The sequence below is a fragment of the Raphanus sativus genome, chromosome 3 (assembly GCF_000801105.2).
Source record: "Raphanus sativus cultivar WK10039 chromosome 3, ASM80110v3, whole genome shotgun sequence".
NCBI classification, from domain to species: domain Eukaryota; kingdom Viridiplantae; phylum Streptophyta; class Magnoliopsida; order Brassicales; family Brassicaceae; genus Raphanus; species Raphanus sativus.
The window spans coordinates 19523228-19547756 of NC_079513.1; the positions used below are offsets into that span (position 1 = coordinate 19523228).

The 24529-nt window shown below is 29.2% G+C and overlaps 3 protein-coding genes across 5 annotated transcripts; 2 read left to right on the forward strand and 1 right to left on the reverse strand.

Annotated features, from left to right (window-relative positions):
• Nucleotides 1–32: 32 nt before the first annotated feature.
• LOC108847874 (probable E3 ubiquitin-protein ligase ARI11) lies at nt 33–2011 on the reverse strand. Its single transcript, XM_018621236.2, has 2 exons — nt 570–2011; nt 33–392 (listed from the first exon to the last, which is right to left on the reverse strand). Exons 1-2 carry the CDS (start codon nt 1779–1781, stop codon nt 33–35), a joined length of 1572 nt encoding a protein of 523 aa, XP_018476738.1. The 5' UTR covers nt 1782–2011.
• Nucleotides 2012–9800: 7789 nt separating this feature from the next.
• Nucleotides 9801–12300, forward strand: LOC108845952 (transcription factor bHLH153-like). Its single transcript, XM_018619156.2, has 6 exons — nt 9801–10115; nt 11291–11409; nt 11511–11576; nt 11648–11713; nt 11788–11832; nt 11909–12300. The coding sequence occupies exons 2-6, from the start codon at nt 11323–11325 to the stop codon at nt 12047–12049; spliced, it is 405 nt and encodes a 134-aa protein (XP_018474658.1). The 5' UTR covers nt 9801–10115; nt 11291–11322; the 3' UTR covers nt 12050–12300.
• Nucleotides 12301–13486: 1186 nt separating this feature from the next.
• LOC130509041 (uncharacterized) lies at nt 13487–15279 on the forward strand. 3 transcript variants are annotated; one of them, XM_057004582.1, is made up of 3 exons: nt 13487–13609; nt 13707–13813; nt 14760–15279. In XM_057004582.1, the coding sequence occupies exons 2-3, from the start codon at nt 13717–13719 to the stop codon at nt 14984–14986; spliced, it is 324 nt and encodes a 107-aa protein (XP_056860562.1). In that variant the 5' UTR covers nt 13487–13609; nt 13707–13716; the 3' UTR covers nt 14987–15279. The 3 variants fall into 3 exon arrangements, with proteins under 3 accessions (XP_056860562.1, XP_056860563.1, XP_056860564.1); XM_057004583.1 differs by having other exon boundaries at nt 13503–13609; nt 13700–13813; XM_057004584.1 differs by having other exon boundaries at nt 13503–13609; nt 13712–13813.
• The last annotated feature ends 9250 nt before the right edge of the window (nt 15280–24529 follow it).

Consider the following 24529-nt stretch of genomic DNA (forward strand, 5'->3'; position numbering starts at 1 on the left):
CAAGATGGATCTTACGGTACCTCATACCATTATCACTTCAGCTTTCGTCTTTTGGTAGCAGGTTTCGAATTTGTTTCCGATTTGCTGCTCTCATTAAGTGCTACATCAGCAAGACCATTCTCCAAAGCCTTCACTAGATTTTCGAAGTAAGTTTTGGTTGCTTCGGTCAAACCAGTTAGCTTCCTCCGGAAGTCACCAAATTTTTTTGACGAATCTTGAGTTTTGAAGACAAAATGTTTCAACTCCTCCTCTGCACAATGATGTAGCCTCTCCAAACCAGCTTCAGCTTCCCCTTGCAAATACTCGAAAAACTGTTTCTTGGTTTGTTCCTGCTCTGGAAGGTAGTATCCATATGCATATGTCCATTTCAAAACCCTTCTACATTCAATAATCTGTAATCGCAAAATCAATCACACGAGATATTGATTTGCTTTTTAAGATCAAAATGTTGTAACAAATAGTGTCTCATTACTAACTCTAAACATAGTAGATAATAATTGAAAGTTTTGACCAGTCACACTCTTTTGTAGTTTAGTTATTTTAGATAAACACATGTCTACTACACTAACCTGACGCCATGCCTCTATGGTGAACTGGAGCTGAGACTCTGTTGTGCCTTGTCTGAGACTAAGCAACTTAAGTTGCACCGACTGGAATTTCTTCAAATCTGCCATGGCTATTACCCTCGAAGACTGGTTGCTTGCCCATCTTTCAAAATAATGCATGTATCTATCGATTGCGCTTTTCGCCCTTTTTCTCTTGTTAATATCAGTCTCATCATCACCCTCAAACTTGTTGCACTTCTTGTGATCAGTAAATGGAAGAAGACAATTCCAACAAAACATACATTTACAAATCGAGCATCTCATAACGTTACATCCCATGCTCTTCTCGATCTGACGTTTGCAATTAGGACAAGGCTTTGTGTTGGCAAGTATCCAGTTCGTGTTCTCGGATTCATCAGTGTTCTTAGCTATCCATTTCGACACCGTGTCGCAGTCCACAGGGCGGTGAGCATCTTCACCGCAGTTCCAGCAGAATTCATGAGAACACAAGCAAGAAACATCGTAGTGTTCACTTCCACTTCTACTTTCAAAATCAATCGCGTTTTCGCATCCAGGTGACGGACACCATTTTATCTTGTTTCCGCTAGCTTCAACGTAAGATCTAACAAAGTATCTATAGTACTTCTCCTTAAGTTCTTTATCGGTTATGACCTTATCGATCATATCTTGACATGCCACGGCAGAACAAGAAGGCTCAGGACACTTAACCGTCAAACAACCAGGACCGTCATTGATTGATGTAGTGATGTAACCGGTCCAACATGCATTGCAATAAGGATGACCGCAAGAAACGGTTGCAACTTCCTTTTGGGGATACGACTCGAAACAAATTCCACATTCAATATTCATTTCTCTGTCATTAAGATCAACGACGGGCTCCTTCAGTATACCAACGAGTTCACGGACTTTCTCTTCGTCAGTGAACCACTCATCTTGGACTTTACTAACATTCCACTGGTAGTGAAGAAGCAGAACGATTGCTTCCACTTGGCTTATTGAAAGAACTGTTGAAACATGTTCAATATCGGTTCTTTGATGCTTGCGAATGTCGTCTTCCTTGAGAACTAAGTAACTAAGCTGAGAACGTTTGGTTATGGAAGCGTTGTCCATGTCTTGATCGGTGAATTCATAATCGGAATCTACCTGGTTGTCACTCAATAAACTCTCCTCGCCTGAATCAGTATTGACCATGACATCATCATCGGAATAATCCATGATTGACTTAATAGAAAAACCCTAAAACGATTAATGATTTTGAGATTTATACGAAGTTAGGGTTTTCACTCTACGAAGCTCTAGGCTAACAAATTATCTCTTTTGGTCATCTGGTTCTCTACGTAATTAGGGTTTTCACTCCACGTTGTATAAATATTTAACCAATCTCTACACTTGTGACCCATCAGAGCTTTAAGCAGCGTATGAAGAGGAGCCAGAACCAATAGCTGGCCACATCTTTTTCCCCATATACATCATAAAAATCAACTCTATCAGACTTTCAAGATTCAACAATGAGGATATTTATATTTAGTTATTTACATATCAAAAGACAACAACCAATGTAATGCAAATAAGAAAATTAATCTAAACTATTAAAACTGAAGTACAATTAATTATTAAGGCTGACTTTTCCCAAAAAATTACCATCAAATGCCATTACTTCTTAACTTAATAATTAAATTTCGGACAGACTTTCACCACTACTAACTATCGCTGAAGCCCATTACTTATGATTAACTATAATTATTTGGGCTGAAATATTGATCACATCTTATACTTAAAAAAAATCCACTTCATATATAGTCCGCATGCACATATCATACAATTATGAGAACGATTTGACTTATTAATATTATCTTTACAAGTTGGATCCGAGACACGAAATATAACTTATGATACCAATTGTGTACATATACAAAAACAAATTATTATAAGAACAATTTTGACTTATTATTATGGTCCTTACGAGTTGACCCAGACACGAAATATAACTTATGATTCCCAACTGTGTACGTATACAAAAAAAAAAATATTTCTAGGTTTAGTGGTGTCAACATAATCAAATCCAACCTTTTAGAAATTTAGTAGACTATTTTTTATAATTAACGTACCACAAAATTTGATCCAGTATAAATCATGATTATCATATCTATATTATTAAAACTAAAGTACAAATTAGGTTTATTTTAAAACATGAATAACAATTTAAAAAAAAAGATATTTGTTTGGAAATTTGGATTGCAATTTAAAAATATGTTTGTTTGGAAACATGAATAACAGTTAAAGAAGTTTGTTTGGAAATATGAACATCATCGCATTATAAAAAATATAATTTTGTTTGTAAACATAGATAACAATATATTAATATATTAAGAAAATAATAAATTTATGTTATTAAAATTAGAAATATATTATATTATGAAAACTATCTAATTGAGCTAACTTTAAAATATACAAAAATGAGTTAATTTAATTATCTAAAATATCATTTGTCTAAAATAATTATAAAAAAATTAAAGTTTGTATGTATATATATTTCAAAAATAATTTAAAGTTGATTTATATCAAAAATTGATTCAAAATATACATATATTCAAAAGTTTATGTTTACTAAAATATTTTCCAATGACCATTATTAAAAATATTTATATATAAGAAAATATTATACAAAGTCAAATTTCATATTACCAACTTAAATTATGATTTTTATATTTCACATTAAATTTTAAAAATATAATATATGTGATTATTTATATGATAGTACGTATAAAATACTATTAGTTCACTACAAGAAAACAGGGAAATACTGACGGACATACTGACGGAAAATGAATTCCTCGGAATATTCCGAGGAATTTCCGAAGAAATTCCGAGGAAACATAAATTTTACGTTTCCTCGGGATTTCCTTGGAAAATACCTAGGAAATTCCGAGGAATTCACTTTCCGTCGGTATTTTCCGAGGAAATCCCGAGGAAAGAGTTTTCTTCGAAAAAAACTGACGAAATTCCGAGGGATTTAGGGATTTAACTTTTAGGGTTTAGGTTCCTCGGAATTTCCTCAGAATTTACCAAGGAAATTCTGAGGAAATTCCGAGTGATTTAGGGATTTTACTATAGGGTTTAGCTTCCTCGGAATTTCCTCGGAATATTCTGAGGAAATTCCGAGGAAAATGTGTTTTTCCTCGGAATTTCCTCGGAATATTCTGAGGCTTTTCCGAGGAACAAGGTTTTGTAACCGAAAAAACGTTTTGCGGTTTGAATAACACATATATAAGCCTTATTAAGTGTCTTAAACTGATTATTAAGTGTCTTAAACCAAAAATAGGTGTGTTACCCGATAATAAACACTTTCCGATAGTATGAACGAATTTCCCACAACATAAGATCAAACACTTATACACTTTAATGAATGGTAAAAGGAATACTTACAATTCATTTTGGAAATTTGTTATTTCATGGTTTATGATCATCTATACAAAGAATATTCAATTTTATCATTACATTAGTATAAGAAATGATATTGGGCAAAACAAATTGAGGTTTTGAAACCCCAAACATATATCCCTCGGAATTTCCTCGGAATATACCGAGGAAATTCTGAGGGATTTGAATTTTCCTCGGAATTTTTTCATTTAACCGCCATAATTTTCGCGAAATATTTTGCGAAAATTAAATTTTCGAAACTGAGGAAATTCCGACGGATAGTTTCCGTCAGAAACTTCGGAATTATAAACACAGATCTCTTCTTCTTCCTCATTTCTCTCTTCTTCTTCCTTGCCATCTCCGCCGACCTCCCCTTCTCTCTCAACGATTTCCGGCCAATCCAACCTATTCCTCCTCTATTTGATTCCCAAATCATGTAAGAACCTTCCCAATCTATTTGTTAGGTTAGATTTGATGATTTTAGAAGTTTTTTGATAGATTTTTGTTAGGGTGATTGGTAGGATTGTATAATGGAAGTTTGATTGTGGTTTTGTATTGAGGATTGTGATTATTTGATTGTGTAGAATTTTTTTTTAAGTTTTATAATAGTTTGGTGTTTATAAATAATTTTGAAAACGTTTTTTGTATATAAAATCTATTTTATGAAATATAAATGAAACATTTTTGTATACAAAATCATTTCTATATTTATCAAACATTTTTAATATTTATGAAACGTTTTTTGTAAATATTAAAATATTTTTGGAATTTTAAAACTATTTATATTTATTTTTAAAGATATATATTTATATTTTTGTGATTAAAAAACTATTTTGGAATTTTAAAACTATTTATATATATTTTAAAAATATATTTATATTTTGTGATTAAAAACTATTTTTGTAATCTTAAAACTATTTATATATATACTTATATATATATATATATATATATTTTTGTGATTAAAAATATTTTTTGTAATTATTAAACTATTTTTTTTTATATTTTATATTTTTGTGATTAAAAACTATTTTTAGTAATTATTAACCTATTTTTATATTTATACTTTTGTGATTAAAAACTATTTTTTGGAATTTAACATTTATATTTATATTTTTGATTAAATTGTTTTTTTGTAATTATTAAAATATTTTTATATTTATATTTTTGTGATTAAAAACTATTTTTAGTATTTATTAAACTATTTTTTTATATATTTATATTTTTGTGATTAAAAACTATTTTTTGAATTTTAAATTTTTATTTATTAAAACTAATTTTTAATATATTTTAGTTTGTACAACTTTGAATAATATTATCTAATATATTTTCAATTTCAATTTTTATTTTATATTTTATATTTTCGAATTTCATTAAAAAAATAATTTTAATTTTTTTTAATTATTTTTTTGAAAATTCCGAGGAAGATGGTCCCTCGGAATATTCCGACGACCACGTCCCTCGGAAAATTTTGAGGAAATGTGCGACGAACCCTCGTCCTCACAGTTTCCTCGGAATTTTGTTTCCTCAAAATTCCGTCAGAAAATTCCGAGGAAATTCCGAGGAAAAATGAAATTCCGAGGAATTTTTTCCGAGGACATGTTTCCTCGGTATGGCGTCGGAATTCGCTTATTCCGACGATATACCGACGATTTATGCCCTCAGTATGAGCCTGTTTTCTTGTAGTGGTTATATGTTTGCTCCAATTTTAAAGGAAAAAAATAGATTGTGAATTAGGGGTGGGCGTTCGGGTACCCATTCGGGTTTTGTTAGGATCTGTTTGGATTTTGGTTTTCCGGGGTCAAAGATTTAGTCTCATTCGAATATTTCTAAATTTTGGTTTGGGTTCATTCGGGTTCGGATAACCCATTTAAATTATTTTTAAAATTCATTATATACTTTAAATTCTCAAAATCTATAAAAATAATATATTACATATAAATTTAAAAAATATATGTCAGAATACCTAAACTTAATATATAATATATATATTTTCAATTATTTAAAAGTACCATTAACAATTTTGAGTATACATTAACAATTTTTTAAAATTCATTATATACTTTAAGTAATTTTGGTGTTTTGAGTATACATTAACAATTTTAGATATTTAAATTTGACTATTTATATATATTTTCAATTATTTAAAAGTACCATATATATTCTGGATGTTTTGATATACATTAAATTTAAAAAATAATATATATAAGCATATAAATATATTTCGAATACATTCGGATATCCGAAATACTTCGGTTCGGATCGGATTCGGTTTTACTTCTCTAAATACAAATTTTTGAATAATTTGGATATTTAATCAATTTCAGTTTTGGTTTGGTATTTCATTTTGGATTGAGATCGGTTCGATTTTTTGGATTCAGATTTTTTGACCAACTCTAATATTGACATGAAAAACAAATAAGAACATATTTTATAAAAGAATACATCCGCACAGGCGTGCGGGTCAAAATCTAGTTATAATTATAACAAAAAACTAAAAACTGTCATTTTGAGTAGCGGATCCAATATTAGTTGAATTCAAAAAAATTGATGCAATGCAATATACCCAAATAATAATTAAATCGACTGTAAAAAATAGATTAGATATAATATATCTAAAATCATATTTCTAATTAAAATAATATAATTTATTAATATAAATTATGCATACAAATTAAATTAATTTAAAATTTAAAATAAATAACAATCAACTATTATTTAATTTATAAATATTTATATTCATGCATGAGTTTGGAAAATCACTTATTGATAATTATATATGATATTTTAATTTATTAAAGATGTCTTTGTAATTAACCATCGTAAGAAGTAACGTGAGTGAGACACATATGAAACTAGTTTTTGAAATTATGTTATAGAGATATATATCAGAAACTCCAAAACTACGAAATAATAATAATAATAATAATAATAATAATAATAATAATAATAATAATAATAATAATAATAATAAACTGTTTTTCTATTCAGTTTGTCCACCCAATATTTGTGGTGGATGATTAGTACCACTTGTATATCAAATTCCATTTGTTATTTTAGAGTGTTAACAGTACATCCACTTTTACTATTTTGACACTTTTCATATCCACTTTTTTTAATGCTTCCCATTCTAAGCCTTATTTTTGCATAAAGTTAGACCAACCAACTTATTGAAGCATTCAATTTGGATGATGGTGATGTTAGAATGTAAGTTAAACTTAAACATCAAATACATCTTTGATTAATTGGTGATTTTTTTTTTTGAAACTATCCGTAGTGCTTCCTTTTTTTACTAACTTTTGCGTACTGTTTCTGATTGAAGATTCCAAAGATCTGTATTTTTGGTGGCCAATGGTTCGAAACGGTGCTTACGAGTTACGAACGAGGGGCGGCACAATTGTGCAACATGTAGTAAAAAATGTTTTGGAAAAAGGTGCGCACGTAATTGTTTGTTTTTTCGCTAAAATATAAACAAGAATACATAAAATAAAATTCTGGTCGCCGCGAAGAGAAAGGAAAAATAGTGACAAAGAAACAAACGCAGAAACCGCGATAGGTGGTGTGTATAAGTGTATTCTGGTCCAGCCAATGTTTTGTAACGATTTCATTATTTTGCATTCAAGATATTCTGCTGTTAGGTGGTGTGTATAAGTGTATTCATTTTTGACAAAAAAAAGAAGGTCGTATGTGTATGTGTATATACACAGAGAAGAAATTCTACTTTACAAGATTTAACTTATTGTTGACATAGTTAACGTGACCTCTCTTTTTCGACTTTTTACTGTTGTTTGAAGAGCTCAAAATTCATTTTTCTGGTTTAAATTCGTGTTTGATGTATTTAAAAAAAAAAACTGAATGATCAGTGCTTAATGATTCTTGAACAGTTTAGGTTATATTTAGCTTGAGTTGTTTTCTCGCTGGGGGATAACACAAAAGACAAGAGATTCTTCTCATGTCTATAAAGTATATACAGTGAATGTACTCGGATATCATCCAAAAATTAGTACACATGCACTAACCTCTCTAGTAGAAAATATCAAAGAAAGATGACACAAACAAGAAAAGCATAAAGTTGAAAAAGAAGAGACAGATGCAGCAGAATTGGTCAAAATCATTTTGACAAAACTATATAAAAAACAATCGAATGTCACTTTCGGTAATAATTAGTTTAGTTATTTTTACAATGAAAATAATGAAAACGACTTCTATCTGAGACTGGTAAAAGGACCTCTCTTCATTGGTTGTACATTAGCTGTCAAATGTATTACATTTCATATACATTCGTTAACTCCAAATTTTATTAATAAATTTTGCATTTAAACTATAAAACGACATTTATTTTAAAATAAAAATTTTCTTCTATTTTCAGAAAAAAAAAAATCTTCTACAACGACAAGTAATCTGAATCGGAGAAAATATTTTTTAAAATATCGCTAGATGGTAACTGTGTGTCTGTAGATTATTATCGCCTAGACATCATCAAGACTGATTTTTGGAAAAAACTATTTTCTAAAAAGTTGTTTCGTGTTAATTGATTTGCTATTTAAACTATTTTAGGTGGGTGTTTAAGCATCTCCAAAATGACACATATTTTAAAAAAAAAAGTTTGCAAAACTTCATATTTGAGGGTTTAAGATAGTTTTCTCCAAAAGTAAAACATTAAACATAACTTCAAATGAATTTATATTTTATATTATGGTCCTTATATTTATGATATTTAATTTAAATTTATAAAACTTTATAAATAAATAGCACAAATATAAAAACATGATAGAAATATTAATTAACAAAATGATATAGTAAAATATATAAATTTACATATATAACATTATCAAATTACAAGTAAAATATTACATTATTGTATAAAATTATTTTCGTAATATTTTCATATATGATAAATTAGTGCATTTGTTAAGTTTATTTTCTAATATTGTTTGTTATCTAAATCTAGTTTTTGAAAAAAACTTATCTTAAAGTTTTTATTTAATTTTATTTGAAACTAAAATTATAAAAATAAATTTGAAATATTTGAGATTTATAAAATTTTGAAGGATTAAAGATTAAAGGACAAAATATTTAAGAATCATAAATATCATATGTAAATGTAAAATCAAAATGCAATGAAAATATGAAATTTCAAATTTGAAATTTTAAATAGTGACACTCTATATTAAAATTTCACTACTTAAAATTTTAAATTTGAAGTTTTGAAGTTTCTTTTTGTAGAGCAAAAAAATTCATATTTAAAGTTATATAATGTATTTTGGAGATGCTCTTAGTCACCACACCAATTTTCAAAACATGTTATTTTATTTCAGAATATTAAATGTGCGTTTATTTACATTTTGTTTTCCACAATAAACATGTAATGATTACTGAACCGGAACTGATTTGTATGGTTTTTTCTCTGTTCACAAATAGACTCATTTAAAATTTTAATTTTATTTTCAAAAATATCATTTTACATTTTAAATGCAAATTTGTAAACAATATTCTCGTTTTAATTTCACTATTGTACTAATAGGAAAGAAAGAATTTTGTTAATGATAAAAAAAATTCATAATTTTTGTCAAATCGTAATCTATGTAGAGTATATAAATATAACTATATTTCTTAGTAAAGCCTTTTTTCAAAAACAAAAAAAAAAACTATATTTCTTAGTAATAATATTTTTTGTCTTACAAGAAAATCTGGATTTGATGAGAATTAAATGAACAAGACGAACAGAAAAATAAGATAAAGAAAAGGACATAAAATGTAGGCCCCTTCCTTTGCTTTCTTCTGTAGACAAAGCTCTCTCTATCTACCTCACGACTCTTTAAGTTAGGACACCGTTTGTATCCAAACAAAAACATCTGGTTTCAGCGTTAGCATAGGATCGAGCTTTCATTGAAGCCGTGAACTTTCCTTTTTCAAGATCTGAAGACAGGAGAAAAGGAACAAAGAATATCTAAATACCAGAGAGACCAAACTCGTCGTTTATGTGTTCCATCGTGTTGTGTGCTTTAAATTAGAAACCAAACCAAAAGGGTGACAATAAAAACACATTTAGAAGCTTAGAAGAAGGAGTTTGTGAAGTTCTAGTTGGTTAGTGTACCGTTTCTGGCAAATGCAGTGTCTCTTCTCTCTGTAAGTACTTCGATATTACTCTGTTTTTTCCACAATTTTTGTCTTAATGGACCAACTTAAAGCCTAATCTTATACATTTAGATCAATATAGATTAAAGATTACTTTGTTTTGTTCTAGTGGGGTTTCTGTTGAAGTTTGCCTAGCTTTGAATCTTGTCTCTATGGCTCAAGCTTTAACTGGACCATGAACAAAATTTATTTTATTAGAGAAAGATAAATAATTGTAGAAAAAAAACCTTAAAAAAAAGTCGTACCCTCTTAAGTCTTAAATCAAAAACTGTGAAAAAAAATTAGACCCAGTGAAATAGTCACATCTCATAAGCAGGACCTGGTCTCTATAGAAGTTCTAATGGAACTAACTCCTCCCATTATTTGGAGGTGTTACTTCAACTCGTAAAGCCTTCGTACCATAAGGATAGAGATACCAGGTTCTAGTTTCAGTAGCTATTAGATTGTCCCACATCGGTTGAGACAATGGTCCTTGGACAATATATAAGTGTATGGGCAATCTTCCACTCTTGAGCTAGCTTTTGGGTGTGAGTTAGGCCCATCACTAATATGATATCAGAGTCCATGGTGAAAGCCCAGCAGATGATTTCCCATATAAATAGTTGTCTACCTAAGGTCTTTGGACAATATATAAGTGTATGGGCAATCTTCCACTCTTGAGCTAGCTTTTGGATGTGAGTTAGGCCCATCACTAATAGTAGCTATGATAAAAAGGTTAAACAGCCCTTTTTTTTCCTAATCCAAAATGGGCTTCGGTCCAGAATTTCTTCAATTCAAGAAAAAAAAACTAACTTGTCCCATCATTAATGATGAACTAGTTTTATTACTTGAACTAATTAATGTACCTGCATTTTATATGAGTTAGTTACGTAATTCTTGAATAATGTACATCCAAAATGTATTGTCTCCGCATGAAAGTAGACTATGATATCTCATATTTAATCATATCTGTGATTGCCCTACCAGACTTAAAATATATTAAGCTGATGTGATCTTAAGGGCTAACCTCTGACCATTATCTACTTCTAATTGCTTTGTCTACTAATATTTCTAATTCAAAGGTTGAATCTTTCAATACTTTGGATGAGCCACTGGATTTTGCTTTGCCTCACAATACATCTCTTTTAAAGGGTAGCAAGTAATAAACCGATCTTTTTGTTGACAAGGGATAGAATACTATTAGAGTAATATAGGCTTTATGATGATGGAGAATAAGCACAGTGTCTGTTCTCTTGAAGAAAGCAGCATGAAACGACACAAGTCTGATCTCTCTTTCTCTTCCAAGGTCTTGTGATGATGGATACCCTCGATCTTCAAAAAACTCTCTGACCTTCTTGGACCAGCACACTAATGATCTTGGAACTTTGTTGTTCTGTGGGTTAACAGGAGAGGAAGGACAAGGTTGGAGAACGTGTTTCAGCTCTTCAACAGCTAGTTTCCCCTTATGGAAAGGTACTACCATTAGATGCAAACTTCTTTTCTAAAGCAAGAGAAATGATCTCTCTCTTACGACTCTCTTGCAGACCGACACTGCATCAGTTCTTCTGGAGGCGATGCAATACATTCAGTTTCTTCAAGAACAAGTCAAGGTCTGCTTCTTGTTATCGAATCAAACTATGTTTCTTCCTATCCAAACATTGACTTTTCTTAACTCTCTGTACAGGTTCTAAGCGCTCCATATCTGCAAACATCTCCCACTATTACGCAGGTGAGCAGAATCTTGATCCTAACTTCGAAATCTGTGATCTGGACTTAACGCATCTTTGCTTGTTTCTTGTAACCAGGAAGAGCTGGAGGAGTACAGTTTGAGAAGCAGAGGGTTGTGTCTTGTCCCAATGGAGTATACATTAGGGATTGCTCAAAGCAATGGTGCTGATATATGGGCTCCTGTGAAGACTCCAACATATCCTGCTTTTGATGTCTGATTCCACCGCTGCTAAGATATGTGTGTCTCAAGAGTCGAGAGTGAGACTAATGAAAGATAAATCAAAAAGTTAGTCTGAGGATGTCTATGTAACATGCATTGATGGAGAGTGATCATAGTCATCAGTGATGGCTGTTTCTGTTTTTTTTTTTACTGTTTAATCTCCAAACTATGTTGATGGCTTCATAGACCATTACTTGGATTTGTATAATTTTTCTACTACGTTTGATAATAATAACTCATTCGAACGCATAGTTTAACTTCCTGTGAAAGTAGCTTCTGCTCCAGTCTAAGGTTCATGAAAATATCTCTGGTTCCTTCTATGTGTCTTCTCAGAGAGACATGCATGAGCGTTCACCACTTATTTGCTATGTTGAGTTACATGATCCAGTTATTCGGGTGAATCAATCAATCCCTGTTTCATTGTTGCAGCAAAGCTAATTTCAAATGTGCATATGAGTGCTTTGACAAAAGAAGAAAGCAAAATGTGCATATGAGCAGTGGCAAGGCTACACCAATGAGTACTCCTACTCCTACTCTAAGATTAAAAGAGTATTTAAAAAAAAAATATATATATATATATATATATACATTTTTTAAATAGAGTATTTTTATACTGAATTTTTATAATCCTTCAGTTTTTTGATTAAAAGCTTTCAAATTTAAATAACATAAACGTTTACAAGATAGAGCAATAAAACTATATAGCGAGATGAAGTTTGCATGAGCAGATGATGGTTAAAATTTCATACCTATGAAACTACTTAGGTAGAAATTAGCAAAACCAACAATAACATAAAAGATAATAGCTAGCGTTTGGATCCACGGCCACGCGAACCATGTTTTCCTTTCCCTTGTATTGCCTTCCATTCCAAGTCTTAGTCTTGGAATTTGATAGGAGATTTGGTCTCTCTCTCACCTCTTGTCAAGCTGAGAGCTTCATCTATGTCACCTAGCACAAAAAAAACAAGAAGGATTCTCGAAGTTGGCGTTAGGTGTTTGTGGTTTCGGGATCAACAACTGAAGTGTTTTGAACCTCCTTGTTGATATAATCCTCCAGTTGTAATCCTCTAGTTGATAATTCAAAGTTATTAAAATATTACACACTGTTTTATGTCTCTGCTCCGGACAGTAATTATTTCTAGATCGGCTACTGCATTCTAAAGAGCATTCCCATAGAGATTCTTGGTCAAGGTATCTCAAACAAACAATTTAAAGTTTGAAATTATTCCGCATAAGCAGTTTCTATAGCATTTTGTTCTCATCCAAGGAAGTTCGTTTATTATTTTATTTTATTTTAAAAACCCTCAGGGAGTCGGAACTGCGTGCAGTCTGTACACCTTGGTGAGAAACTGCACCCAGTTTCTTTGAACCGAATCGAATAGAAAATTTTTAGTGACCGGTACCGGTTTATTTCGGTTAATATCATCAATCATCCTTGGGGGTTGAGTTGACAAGAGAGAGAGAGAACCGAAAAAAAGAAATCTAGACATTGGAAGGAAAGCAAAATACTCAAAGAGACCTTGAGAGTCCGAGACCGAGTTAACTCGCCAGATTCAGCGTAAGCTTTTCTTTTGTTGAGATCCCTACCTAGATCACAGATTCGTTCGTGTGTCTTTTCCACTCATCGTGTGATTAATGAATTTGGAAGGGTGTAGTGTAGATCAAATGGCTGGGGTTATGCAGAAGTTCCTAGTTGCATCAATGTTCATGTGGATGCTTCCTATTGCCATCTTATACGCTTTCAACCATGATTTGCTCCCTGGTAAGCACCAATTGTGTGATACATCTTCGATCTTTGATGTAGAAACCTAGTTATAACTGTTGGTATAGTGAAATTTCAGTTTTAGTTTTTATACAACACCCTTGATGCGGGTTTTAGGTTAGGACCCAGTTGTTTGTTTGCCTTTTAAGTAAAAACCACATGGCAGCAAAAAGTCTTCGCCTTTTTCTTGATGTATGATCGTATCCGTGCTTCTGCCTTTGTGCTTTTATTTAAAGGTTGGAGCTTTGAGCTACTGAATTGAAAGGAAAACTGAAATCATGTTAGAAGCCATTAGATTACAGATTGTAGTTATGAGTTCCTACTTGTTACGACTCACTTACATGTTCCTGTATTTGTTAGATTGACAAAGTTTTCTTAGAAGATTTCCTTAATTTTTTGTTCAGATTTAGATTGTGAGTATCATTTCGTGTTTTGCATTATTGATTGTTAGTTTCCTCTGGATTTTTGTTCGACTAAATGAAGAAGGTTCGACACTTAAAAGCATTTTAAACTGAGTTAACCCAGAACCACTACCTGAAGAATTTAGGGAAAAGTAGGAACTCTTCTCTTCATTATTTTCCTTGCAAAAGCATCTTTAGCCTGAAAAAGAATACTCTTAGTGTGAAAACTGATTTAGGAAAAATAGCTGATTGTTGGGATTGTATCTGACGAGATTAGAAGATTCCTTTCTGTAAAAAAATATCAGTCAGAATTAGAACTTAAGTTTTAGGTATCGTTGAAAAGAGTTAGAGCTTGAAACCTTTGAGATTGACGTGCTACAAGAGTCTGTGCTATGGTTTTACGCTTAGTTCATCTTTTGGCCTAATGTCTCCCTTTCTCTCACGAAGTTCTATGCAGAATTTTCCCAGCTTTAGTTTCTGTAATAACATAGGTACCTCAGAGTTTTTACCACCTCTTACATTGCTCTGTTTAAATCTTCTGACAGGTTCCACAACATTGTCCCCACACTCTCTTACACTTCTAAGTGGATTTCTTGCGGTGGTATCAGTCAATGTAGTGATTGTGTTCTACATCTGTCTGGCCCTGAAAGAACCTGTGGATAAACACAAGCCAGACGCTTTGTTTGTCGCAGAGGCCAAAGATAGTGTGAAGAAACTGACATCAGGATCAGGAGTCCCGAGCACTGACCCGGCACTTAAGAAACAAGAGTAAGAGGTTACCACATCCCATTTTCCTTAAAACAAGGAACAGCGCTGATGTTGCATCTGATGGCGAGCATGTTTCAGGTTCTTGAAATGTATTTCCTATAATTTGTAGAAATTCTTGGCTGGTAGATTATCCTCTGTTGTGACATTTGATGGTTTGGGGTTTGGTTTTAAGCAAAAGAAACTGCAATGTTCATGTTGAACGGATACGATAGCTAATGTTTTAGGGACAAAACTGTGTTTCCAGTTGGTGTTCCTTCATTGCAAGGATGCTAAGCGAATTTTACGGTTACAATTGTTTACTTGTAAACATATCTTCAGCTTTTACAATTCTGGTTGAAATTGAAAAGCTAACCAGGTCTAAAGGAAAATGCTGACAAAGGGTTTCTTATAGAAAGTATGAGAAATTATTACAATATCTATCTTATTAAAACAGAAACATTCTAACTTCTTCTAGGTGGATTTTAAAGTTGGACATCACATTATTATTCTTAGTTTAACCTTTCATTTAAATATTTCCTTAGAGAGTTTAATATCAAGCACCTATCATTTAACTCCACCATAATTAATATTATCCTATCATTTAACTCCACCGTAATTATCATTTAACATCACCTCTTTTATCTATTCTTTCATTTAACATTAACTCCATCGAACTTTCATATGAACGTAAATCATTTGACTATAATTTAACTCTACCGTAAATTATTTACAAAATATCTAAATCATTTGACTATCATTTAACTCCACCGTATATATTATATAATAGTACAAATATAACAACTCCTCTCTTTTATTATAGTCAAATGAATACAACAAATGTCTTCAATATAAATATTACACGAGTCTGAGTTCTTAAAAATAAATATAAAAATAAATAGAAATAAAAATAAATGTTACACATGTTATTAAAAATATAAACGAGTCCAAAACATGTCATTGCCCAGTTTTAACTATCTTGATCCAATTGTATCTCCCAAACCAATGGATTGAATTAACCAAATAATTTAACAATATGTTTCAACCACATCGGTACTTTTTTGAAACTCAATACTAAATATATCATAATATTTTTTTCTTGATGCTCAAATAATGAATATACACTAAATAGAAACATCAATTTATTCTTTAAAAGTAATCAAATATGGGAAAACCCCTTCACCAAGTTAAAAATATATTCTTATTTCAATAACAGAAACATCAATTCAAACTTTAAAAAATCGATTATGAGTTTACCATACCTAAAATCTCGGTGGCAATCAAATATTCACAATCAAATTTATAGATTTGATCGTAAATATGGAAAACCCATTTCTCCAAGATTAATCTACTATACCAAAATCTCGGTGTCATGGGATTTTGTATTTATGTATATTTAACTTAATAGGTAACTTGACGTATTTATGAGATTTCAATAACAGAAACATCAATTTTAACTTTTTAAGAAATCGATTATGAGTCTACTAGCCTAAAAATAAATTAAAGAAAAGGAAAATAAGATGTAGCTATTTTTTTCTCTCTTTCCTGGATAGTTGTTGTTACTAATGGACTTATTAATTCTATATGGACATGGACATTTATAATGAAATTTTTTTTTCTTGGGCATAATAGTTATTTTGTCAATAAATATAAAACAAAAAAATTGTATATTTTTATTGCACTTAACTTTCTAAAAAAACACATTGTCATTTTCAATTTATTCAATTTTTTGCATACACATTCAAAATACTATTCTTCTAATAAACAAATTTGAATCTATAATTGTTTTTGGATTAATACAGTTTCATTTAAATTATTTTACTAAATATAAAACATTTATGTATCCGAACGGTTAATCTTTCTTGCTATTTTTTTTATTTTTTCCATTAAATTTTCTGTTTATCTATCTTATAATAATTAATAACTATTTTATTAAAATTATCAAGAAGACTTCAGTTTTGTTCGTCTAAATCGTATTGGTTAATATTAGATTAGTGTCCCCATCTTATGTCTATATCTATAATACACTATTATGTTAGTCCAAATCGTATTGGTTACTATTAGATTAGTGGTTCACAATACATTTGTAGTACACTGTTATTTTATTCCAAATCGTATTGGTTAATATTATATTAATGTTTGCACCATACAATTATATTTATAATACACCAATGAAAAACTATTAATACAAAAAAACAGTTTTCATTGTTTTTAAATAATATGGACAAACTCGAAATTATATAAAACTACATTATGTGAAATAGAAAAACTCTAAATTGTATTGACTAATATAGAATATATGTTATATGTTAAAACAAAAATAAAATCCGCGCAGTCGCGCGGATCATGATCTAGTGCATTATTAAATGATCCTAAATCATAAACCATAGGACTTAGGACTAAGACCATCTCCAATGGTTCATATTATTTTTCACTCTAAAATAGAGTAACTCTATAATAGAGTTGAAATTTACTAATGCTACTCTATTTTAGAATAAAAATAGAGTAATAAACAAAAAAAAATAAGTTACTTTATATTCAGAGTAAACTTATTTTTCACTCTATTATAGAGTGGGAAATAGAATACCATTGAAACAATTTTACTCTAAACTCTATTTTAGAGTGAAAATAGAGTAGGATTGGAGATACCCCAAACATTAAAACTTGAGGAAAGAAGATATATTGTTTTTATACGTTTAAAAAAGGTTTTTGTGATTTTTCATTTCATGCGTTATTTTAGGACACTTGTTTGATTATCTGAATTTTCTTTTGAAAAGTGTTTTTATAAATTATAAGTTATATAAATATATATTTATATTTAATTTTAGGATTTATAGTTTAATGTTTAAGGTTTATAATGTGAGTCAGTGTTGTTCAGTCCAGTAAAACTAAACCAAAATAGGAAATTTGATTTAAATTTAGTAATATAATATAAATTTTACAATATCTATTATTTAAAAAAGCAGTATATAATTATATACCATTTGACTAGACTTATCAAACTGGAAGAAATAAATAATCGACTAATAAAAAATTATCAAAACGGATAAATCGAAACAAACCAATTGATTAAAAAATGGTAATAGGTAGTAGTGTAGTTATATATAAATTATACTCTTCCATTTTTGAATAAGTGTTATTTTGACATTTTTCACATAGATCGAAAAAGCGTTGGAAATATATGTAAGTTGTTATTAGTTACACTGCTCTGACCAATAATATTTGAGATAAATAAAATTATTTATAAAATCAATGCAGTTTGTAATTAATTTTCAGATGAAACTAAATATAATTTGTATTAAAACTGTAGAATGATATTTTTATGTAACAATAAAAAAAGTTAGAATGACTTATTATGAAACAGAGAGGTTATAGCGTAAGCGGTAATATTAAGTTTAAACTATTTATCAATGGGAATTCGGCCAAAAAAAACACTGAACATGGTAAGAATGGCCAAAAGAAACATGGACTCGAGGCTAGCCAAAAAAAGCCTGAACTTTTGTTGACTTTTATCAGTTTATTAAGAAACTTTGATTGACCGACCAGATTAAGACACCGTTAACTAACAGTTAAGACGGTGGTTAATCAACGTTAAATACAATCGTTAAGTAAATCGACGTCGTTTTGAAATGGAATGAAACGACGTCGTTTTACCTATTTTTATTATCAAAAATATGTTGTTCACGTGGATCGAACCTGAGAACTCATGGCCAAATGACAAGGTTTCTTACCACTAGACTACTGTCACTTTTAAGTATATCTATACATGTTTTTTTTATTGAGTATTAAACAAATCTCGAAAAATCTAAATTCTTTTTTAAAAAATTCCAAAAAATCTTAAAAATTCAAGAAAATTCTGAAAATTAAAATTAAAATTGAAATTATAAATATTTTAAAAAAATCAAAACATTATTTTTTTAATAAAAATTAATGTATCTATGATCATTTGATTTTTTTATCTTAAATACATTAATCATACTTTTTTTATAAATTAATATATTTGAGATAAAATAGAAAAATGATATTTATCACACTACAAATGTTTTTCATTTAATTATTATCATATTTTAGAAAAAAAATTGTGATAATATCGTTTGTTTATTGTATCTTAATTATCATTTGTCTATTTTATCTTAAATACATTATTCATACTAAAATCTATAGTGTGATAAATATCATTTTTATTTTATATTACATATGTTAATTTATTTAAAAATATGTTTCAAGTTTTTTAATCATTAAATTTAATTCGTTGCATTTTTTGAATTATTTTAGATTTTTTTGAAATTTTTAATGTATTGATTTTTTTAAAAACTTATTTGTAATTTCAGTTTTAATTTTACTTTTCAGAATTTTCTTGAATTTTTAAAAACTTTTGGAATTTTTTAAAAAGAATTTAGATTTTTGAGATTTGTTTGGTACTCAATAAAAGAAAACATGTTATGGATATTCTTAAAAGTGATAGTAGTCTAGTGGCAAGAAACCTCGTCATTTGACCATGAGTTCTCATGTTCGATCCACGCGAACAAAACGACGTCGTTTTACTTAACGATCTTTGCAAACGTTGTTTAATCATTCTGTAATGGTGTGTTTAATTGGCGAGTCAGCGATAACTTACTGATTAAAGTTTAAAGTCAAATATAGTTCGGTGTTTTTTTGGCCAACCAATATGTTCGTATTTATTATGGCAATTCGTGCAAAGTTCATGATTTTTTTGGCCGAATTCCCATATATCAATACTATTTAAATACTATTTAAATTTAAGACTTATGTTTTTTGCTGTTGTTTTCATAAATTTAAATAAAATATTATTTGTTCTTTTATGTGTTGATAACTTATTTTTGATAAAATTTAATGTAATAATATTAAAATATAGAAAAATTTGTTCTTACTTATGATCAATTTTTTAATATTTCTTTATTTATGTTATTAATATTTATAGAATGACATAGAAAAATCTATCTAAAAATTGGAATAACAAAATAGTACTTTTCTGTTGTAGTGAGTCTGAGTGTTTTACCTTTCAACATAAAACTCATTAAATAGTATTAGATATTTTGTATTTATAATTTTTGTTTAAAATCAAATACACAAAAAATAAAGATATTTAAATCAAATCAAAATAGATATTTAAATCAATACAGTAGATAAATTATAAATTAGAAAGCCGAGAAAATCTAACACAAACTAAATCAAAATCTGAACTGAACATATCTAATTTAAAGTTTAAGATAATTTAATATTTTCTTATTTAAGAAAAGTTATTTTATCATTTTCACCATATATTTTTATGAAAACAACTTTTTAATTGTCACTAGTAAGAGTTATATATATACACGTCATTTCATCTGTCTTCAAAATAAAAAGGCTTAAAAAAAGAAAATATTTTAATATTTTTTATATATTATTAGTTAATAATCAAACTGTAATTTTTAAGAATTGAATTTATTAAATTACTATGGAGTTAAAGTTATAGAGACTGTTAATTTTAAAATAATGTTTTCATGGTTAATTTTAATTTTTTGAGAAAATAATTAATTTTTAAATCAATTTGAAATGGAGGAAGTGATCAAATAAAACATAAAAGGAAAAAAAAATGTAGGATTGACTGTGGTGTTCCATGCCACGTAGGAAGGGGTCAAATTACGAACAATACAACCATTTGTAGCTTTTCAGTCTACTTCTTGCTGACGTATCAAAGTCAAATACATTCATCTCCGCGTAGACGTAACTTCGGAGACTCTTCTCTTTTTTTTTTTTTGTCACGAAACGGAGACTCTTCTTGTCTCTCATTTATTCTTCTATTGTCGCAAAAAATGATGCCCAAATAGATAAGTCAAGCTCAAGGCTAGATGATTTTTTTTTTTTTTGAAAAGTCAAGGCTAGATGTTTCAATCATCTTTCTATATCGTTTCTTAAACAAATAACTAAAAAATAAAACTGAAACCAAACACTCTTGGTTTAGTTTGAACTTTTATCAAATGTACACCCTCCATACCACATATTACTTGATTTCTTATAAGGATAATTTTTTATATCAAATACTTCTTACCAAGAAAGCATCGACCCTGCAGGTAACTGCATGCATACATACAGACAGCTTATAATGTTGAGTAATGAACGAAGGCATATTTGGCATGTTGTTTATACAAGATAGCTCAACTTCTATTGTATAGTAGTGGGAGACTACACTTAAATGTCCATTCAAGGAGTAGTACACACACGATATGACATAGTTATTGAGATAAATTCTCCAAAAAAATCCTAAGATTTCTTTATTATTATGTATATATAATCTATTAAAATGAGAATACAAATATAAATTAACTTTTAGTTTTCACAATTATTTGTAATGGCATGTCACTGATGTTATTAATTAATTTATCTTTTATGAATAGTTTGTCTTTTATGTTTAATTAATACATTTAGTCATAGTTGAAAAGTACCTTCTCAAATTCTAGGATCAATTTTTTGGAGTAACATTCAACGTAAACAACTAGTGATCGAAGTCAAACAAGTGTTAATTCCGTGTCTGGATGAACCATTTTCTAAGATTGTAAGCTTTCTTTTGACTTCAGTTTCTGCTAGATTTACATGCTCTCCGTCCGTTCGACTTCACCAATTAATAAAATAATACTGGGTCGTTCATGTTGGTGTAGTTTAATTTATGTTAAATAATAATGATGTAAATCGTTACAGTATATTTTATACATCTCGCTTCGTAGGCTCTTATCATTTACTTATTATGTAATAATAATAATAATATTTTTTTTCATATCATACTGTAATAAATATTTATTTTGATTTTTGACCAAAAATGTAGATGCTTTTACCCTGGAAATTTGTTTGATGTACTTACCTAAAGAAGATAACTATCGAAGAATGGTAAGGCTGAACACATTCTATATACAGATATACTAGGTGATAACCCGCGCTCTGCGCGGGGTGAGTATACTTAATATAACCTTAATATTTAAACTACATATTTACATAAAGTATATAAGTTTGAGACATATATTTCATAACATATAATAGCCTATGTAGCAGTTCGGTTCAGGAGTAAGTAATTTGCATTACTATTATTTTAAGCAAATTATTTTAATATTTGTATAAGGTCTTAGGTTGCATAGATTTTAGAAATGTAAATAAACTAAATGAACAAACAAATTAAACCGCAACTTTAAATAAGTTGAGATAAAACGAAAATAGATGATGTTATTTTGTTTTCATAATATAAGGTCCAGAAAATAGGGAACATAATAGTGAAAAATGATAAAAATTAATTATAATTTAAAAAATGGAATCCCTCCCAAAGTTGCTTTAGTCATTTCCAATTGCTCAGAAAATATCTCTTCATTTGCAATCCTATAAAAAAAAGAAAGTGGGTCTACAAATTAAGAATACTTGTAAACATTATACGAAGGATATCAAAAACGTTAAGATAAGTTAGAAATCACATAACGGAATAGATGAGACGAAATAAAACATTACCTTTTTTTGAGAGCATCAGTTTCTGGTACGTCATTGGGCTGGAAGATTACGTTGGAAAATCCTTCAATGTTTGAGAATTTTCTGAATCATCCTGTTCAAGTGAATAATAAAAATAGTTAGCAATATTTAAAGTAAAGAACAGCCTTATCTCTATTGTTTTTTTTTCGTTTAAAGTGAATTGTGCCCATAACAATACACCTCTCCACCTTTTATACATAATCAACTTTTAAAATAAGTAAACTTTAATATTAAATCAAGAAAGTAACATAAAAAATTGTGGCATTTACCTGACGACAGTCTACCAATTCGGCAATTGATTTTCGAGGAGTATTAAACAGAAAATTTTGCTTTTCAGTTTCATCATCGTTTCCGGCAGCCATTCGAGATTGAGAGAGGTGGTGTTCCAAATATGGTGGTTGTGTACAGGTCTGTGGTTGAGGTGAGGTATTTAAATATGTAGAGGTTCGTTTAAATATGGTAAATAATTCATGGCATTGAATCATAATTGGGTGATTGATATGGTAAAATTAATATCATATCAATTTCGGCATTGAAAATGCCTTGACCAACAGTATAATTGGTGGAATAAAACTCTTTAAATAATCAATCCATGATACTTTGGAAATTAGAGTGTTATGGTTTTTAAACTTTAGGAAACGCATTATGATTGATTAATCTCATAATTAATTGGTAACATCAATTTGAAAATCCGTCATAGGCAATACCATCTTTAGGACATTATGAGCATCAAATGTGATTTAATTAACTTTGTTATTATTTTACAAAACCATATGAAACTCATATACGCAGTGGTTCGTGCATTAACAAAAGAAAACTATAAAAGTATAAATCTTCAAATATATGTAACTATATAATACCCTACAGCCAGCATGAAGATTTGTATAAAATTCGTAAATTTAACACGCATGAAAAATACAATAATTTTTAATTGGTAGCATTTTTAGCATGGATGGTTTTGTTTCTAATATTTTCGACAATGATTAGTTGGTTTAAGGAAACAATTGGTAGACATAATGGAAACATATTTCCATAAACATAAACATAGTAAATAACGTGTCTAGAAAAAAACATTTAAGGAAACAATTGTCATACGACATCATAACGTATTCATATTGACATACCTCCGAAAATGGTTAATTTTGTATCATGTCTTATAATAAAAATCTAACATATAAAGCAATGGCAATGCAATGTAATATTCCTAGCAATCAAAGGGTTTTCTCAAGTTAAGGTTGAGAGTGAATTTGGGAGTGACACATAAGAAATGGCACATTGTAATTAACACATGAAGACAAGGTTAATCTTTATGAGTGCTTGCAAATTAATATATAGGGGATATTAAATGTTACAAAACTATACCAAATATAAGACTAATAACGATGAATAAAAGGTGTGTATGATCTAAATGGGATTTGGCACTAATATAGAACGTACATTCTATATTTACCTGAGCAGTAAACATGAAATTTAAAGCGCTATATTGTATTTTGAAAGCAATTTATCTTGATCTATATATTTTGTTGTCTATATCATAGATTATGTATAACTTCAAATTTTTAAACATGTATATGAAATATAAGATATATTTATTGTATATAAATTATTATTTATAAAAGGTTATTATTGTAGTAGCAGAGGTCACAATATAACATACATCATTAGGTTAGAAGATATATTATATGGCTTGAGACCAAATAAGCATCAAAAAATAAATTGACATACTACTTTGATATCAATTATAATATTTGCGTTTGCTTAAAAAATCTGAATGATTAATACAAAGTTAAATATAGTATGTAGGTGGAATTTGTCAATAAGTGAAACATATACTTTCCATATCAGACACAATCACGTTTTTCCAATTAATACATATGAATGAATAATACACTTATTTTGATTTCGTATAGGTTAGTAGTAGATCAATATCAGAATTAACTTGGGATATATCAATGGCACACTTTGTAATTAGTCTAGTAAGTTAAGGGTTTTATCAAATTAGGGATGAGAGTGAATGTGGGAGTGACACCTAGGAAATGGCAATGTGTAAATAACACATCAA

Bases quoted from the DNA above. Each gene is read 5' to 3' on its own strand.
- LOC130509041 (XM_057004582.1), top strand. From the start codon at position 13,717: ATGGCTGGGGTTATGCAGAAGTTCCTAGTTGCATCAATGTTCATGTGG. The intron at 13,814-14,759 runs GTAAGCACCAAT...ATCTTCTGACAG, and splicing joins CAACCATGATTTGCTCCCTG to GTTCCACAACATTGTCCCCA.
- LOC108847874 (XM_018621236.2), bottom strand. From the start codon at position 1,781: ATGGATTATTCCGATGATGATGTCATGGTCAATACTGATTCAGGCGAG. The intron at 393-569 runs GTTAGTGTAGTA...TTGCGATTACAG, and splicing joins CCATAGAGGCATGGCGTCAG to ATTATTGAATGTAGAAGGGT.
- LOC108845952 (XM_018619156.2), top strand. From the start codon at position 11,323: ATGATGATGGAGAATAAGCACAGTGTCTGTTCTCTTGAAGAAAGCAGC. The intron at 11,410-11,510 runs GTCTTGTGATGA...GTGGGTTAACAG, and splicing joins ATCTCTCTTTCTCTTCCAAG to GAGAGGAAGGACAAGGTTGG. The intron at 11,833-11,908 runs GTGAGCAGAATC...TCTTGTAACCAG, and splicing joins CATCTCCCACTATTACGCAG to GAAGAGCTGGAGGAGTACAG.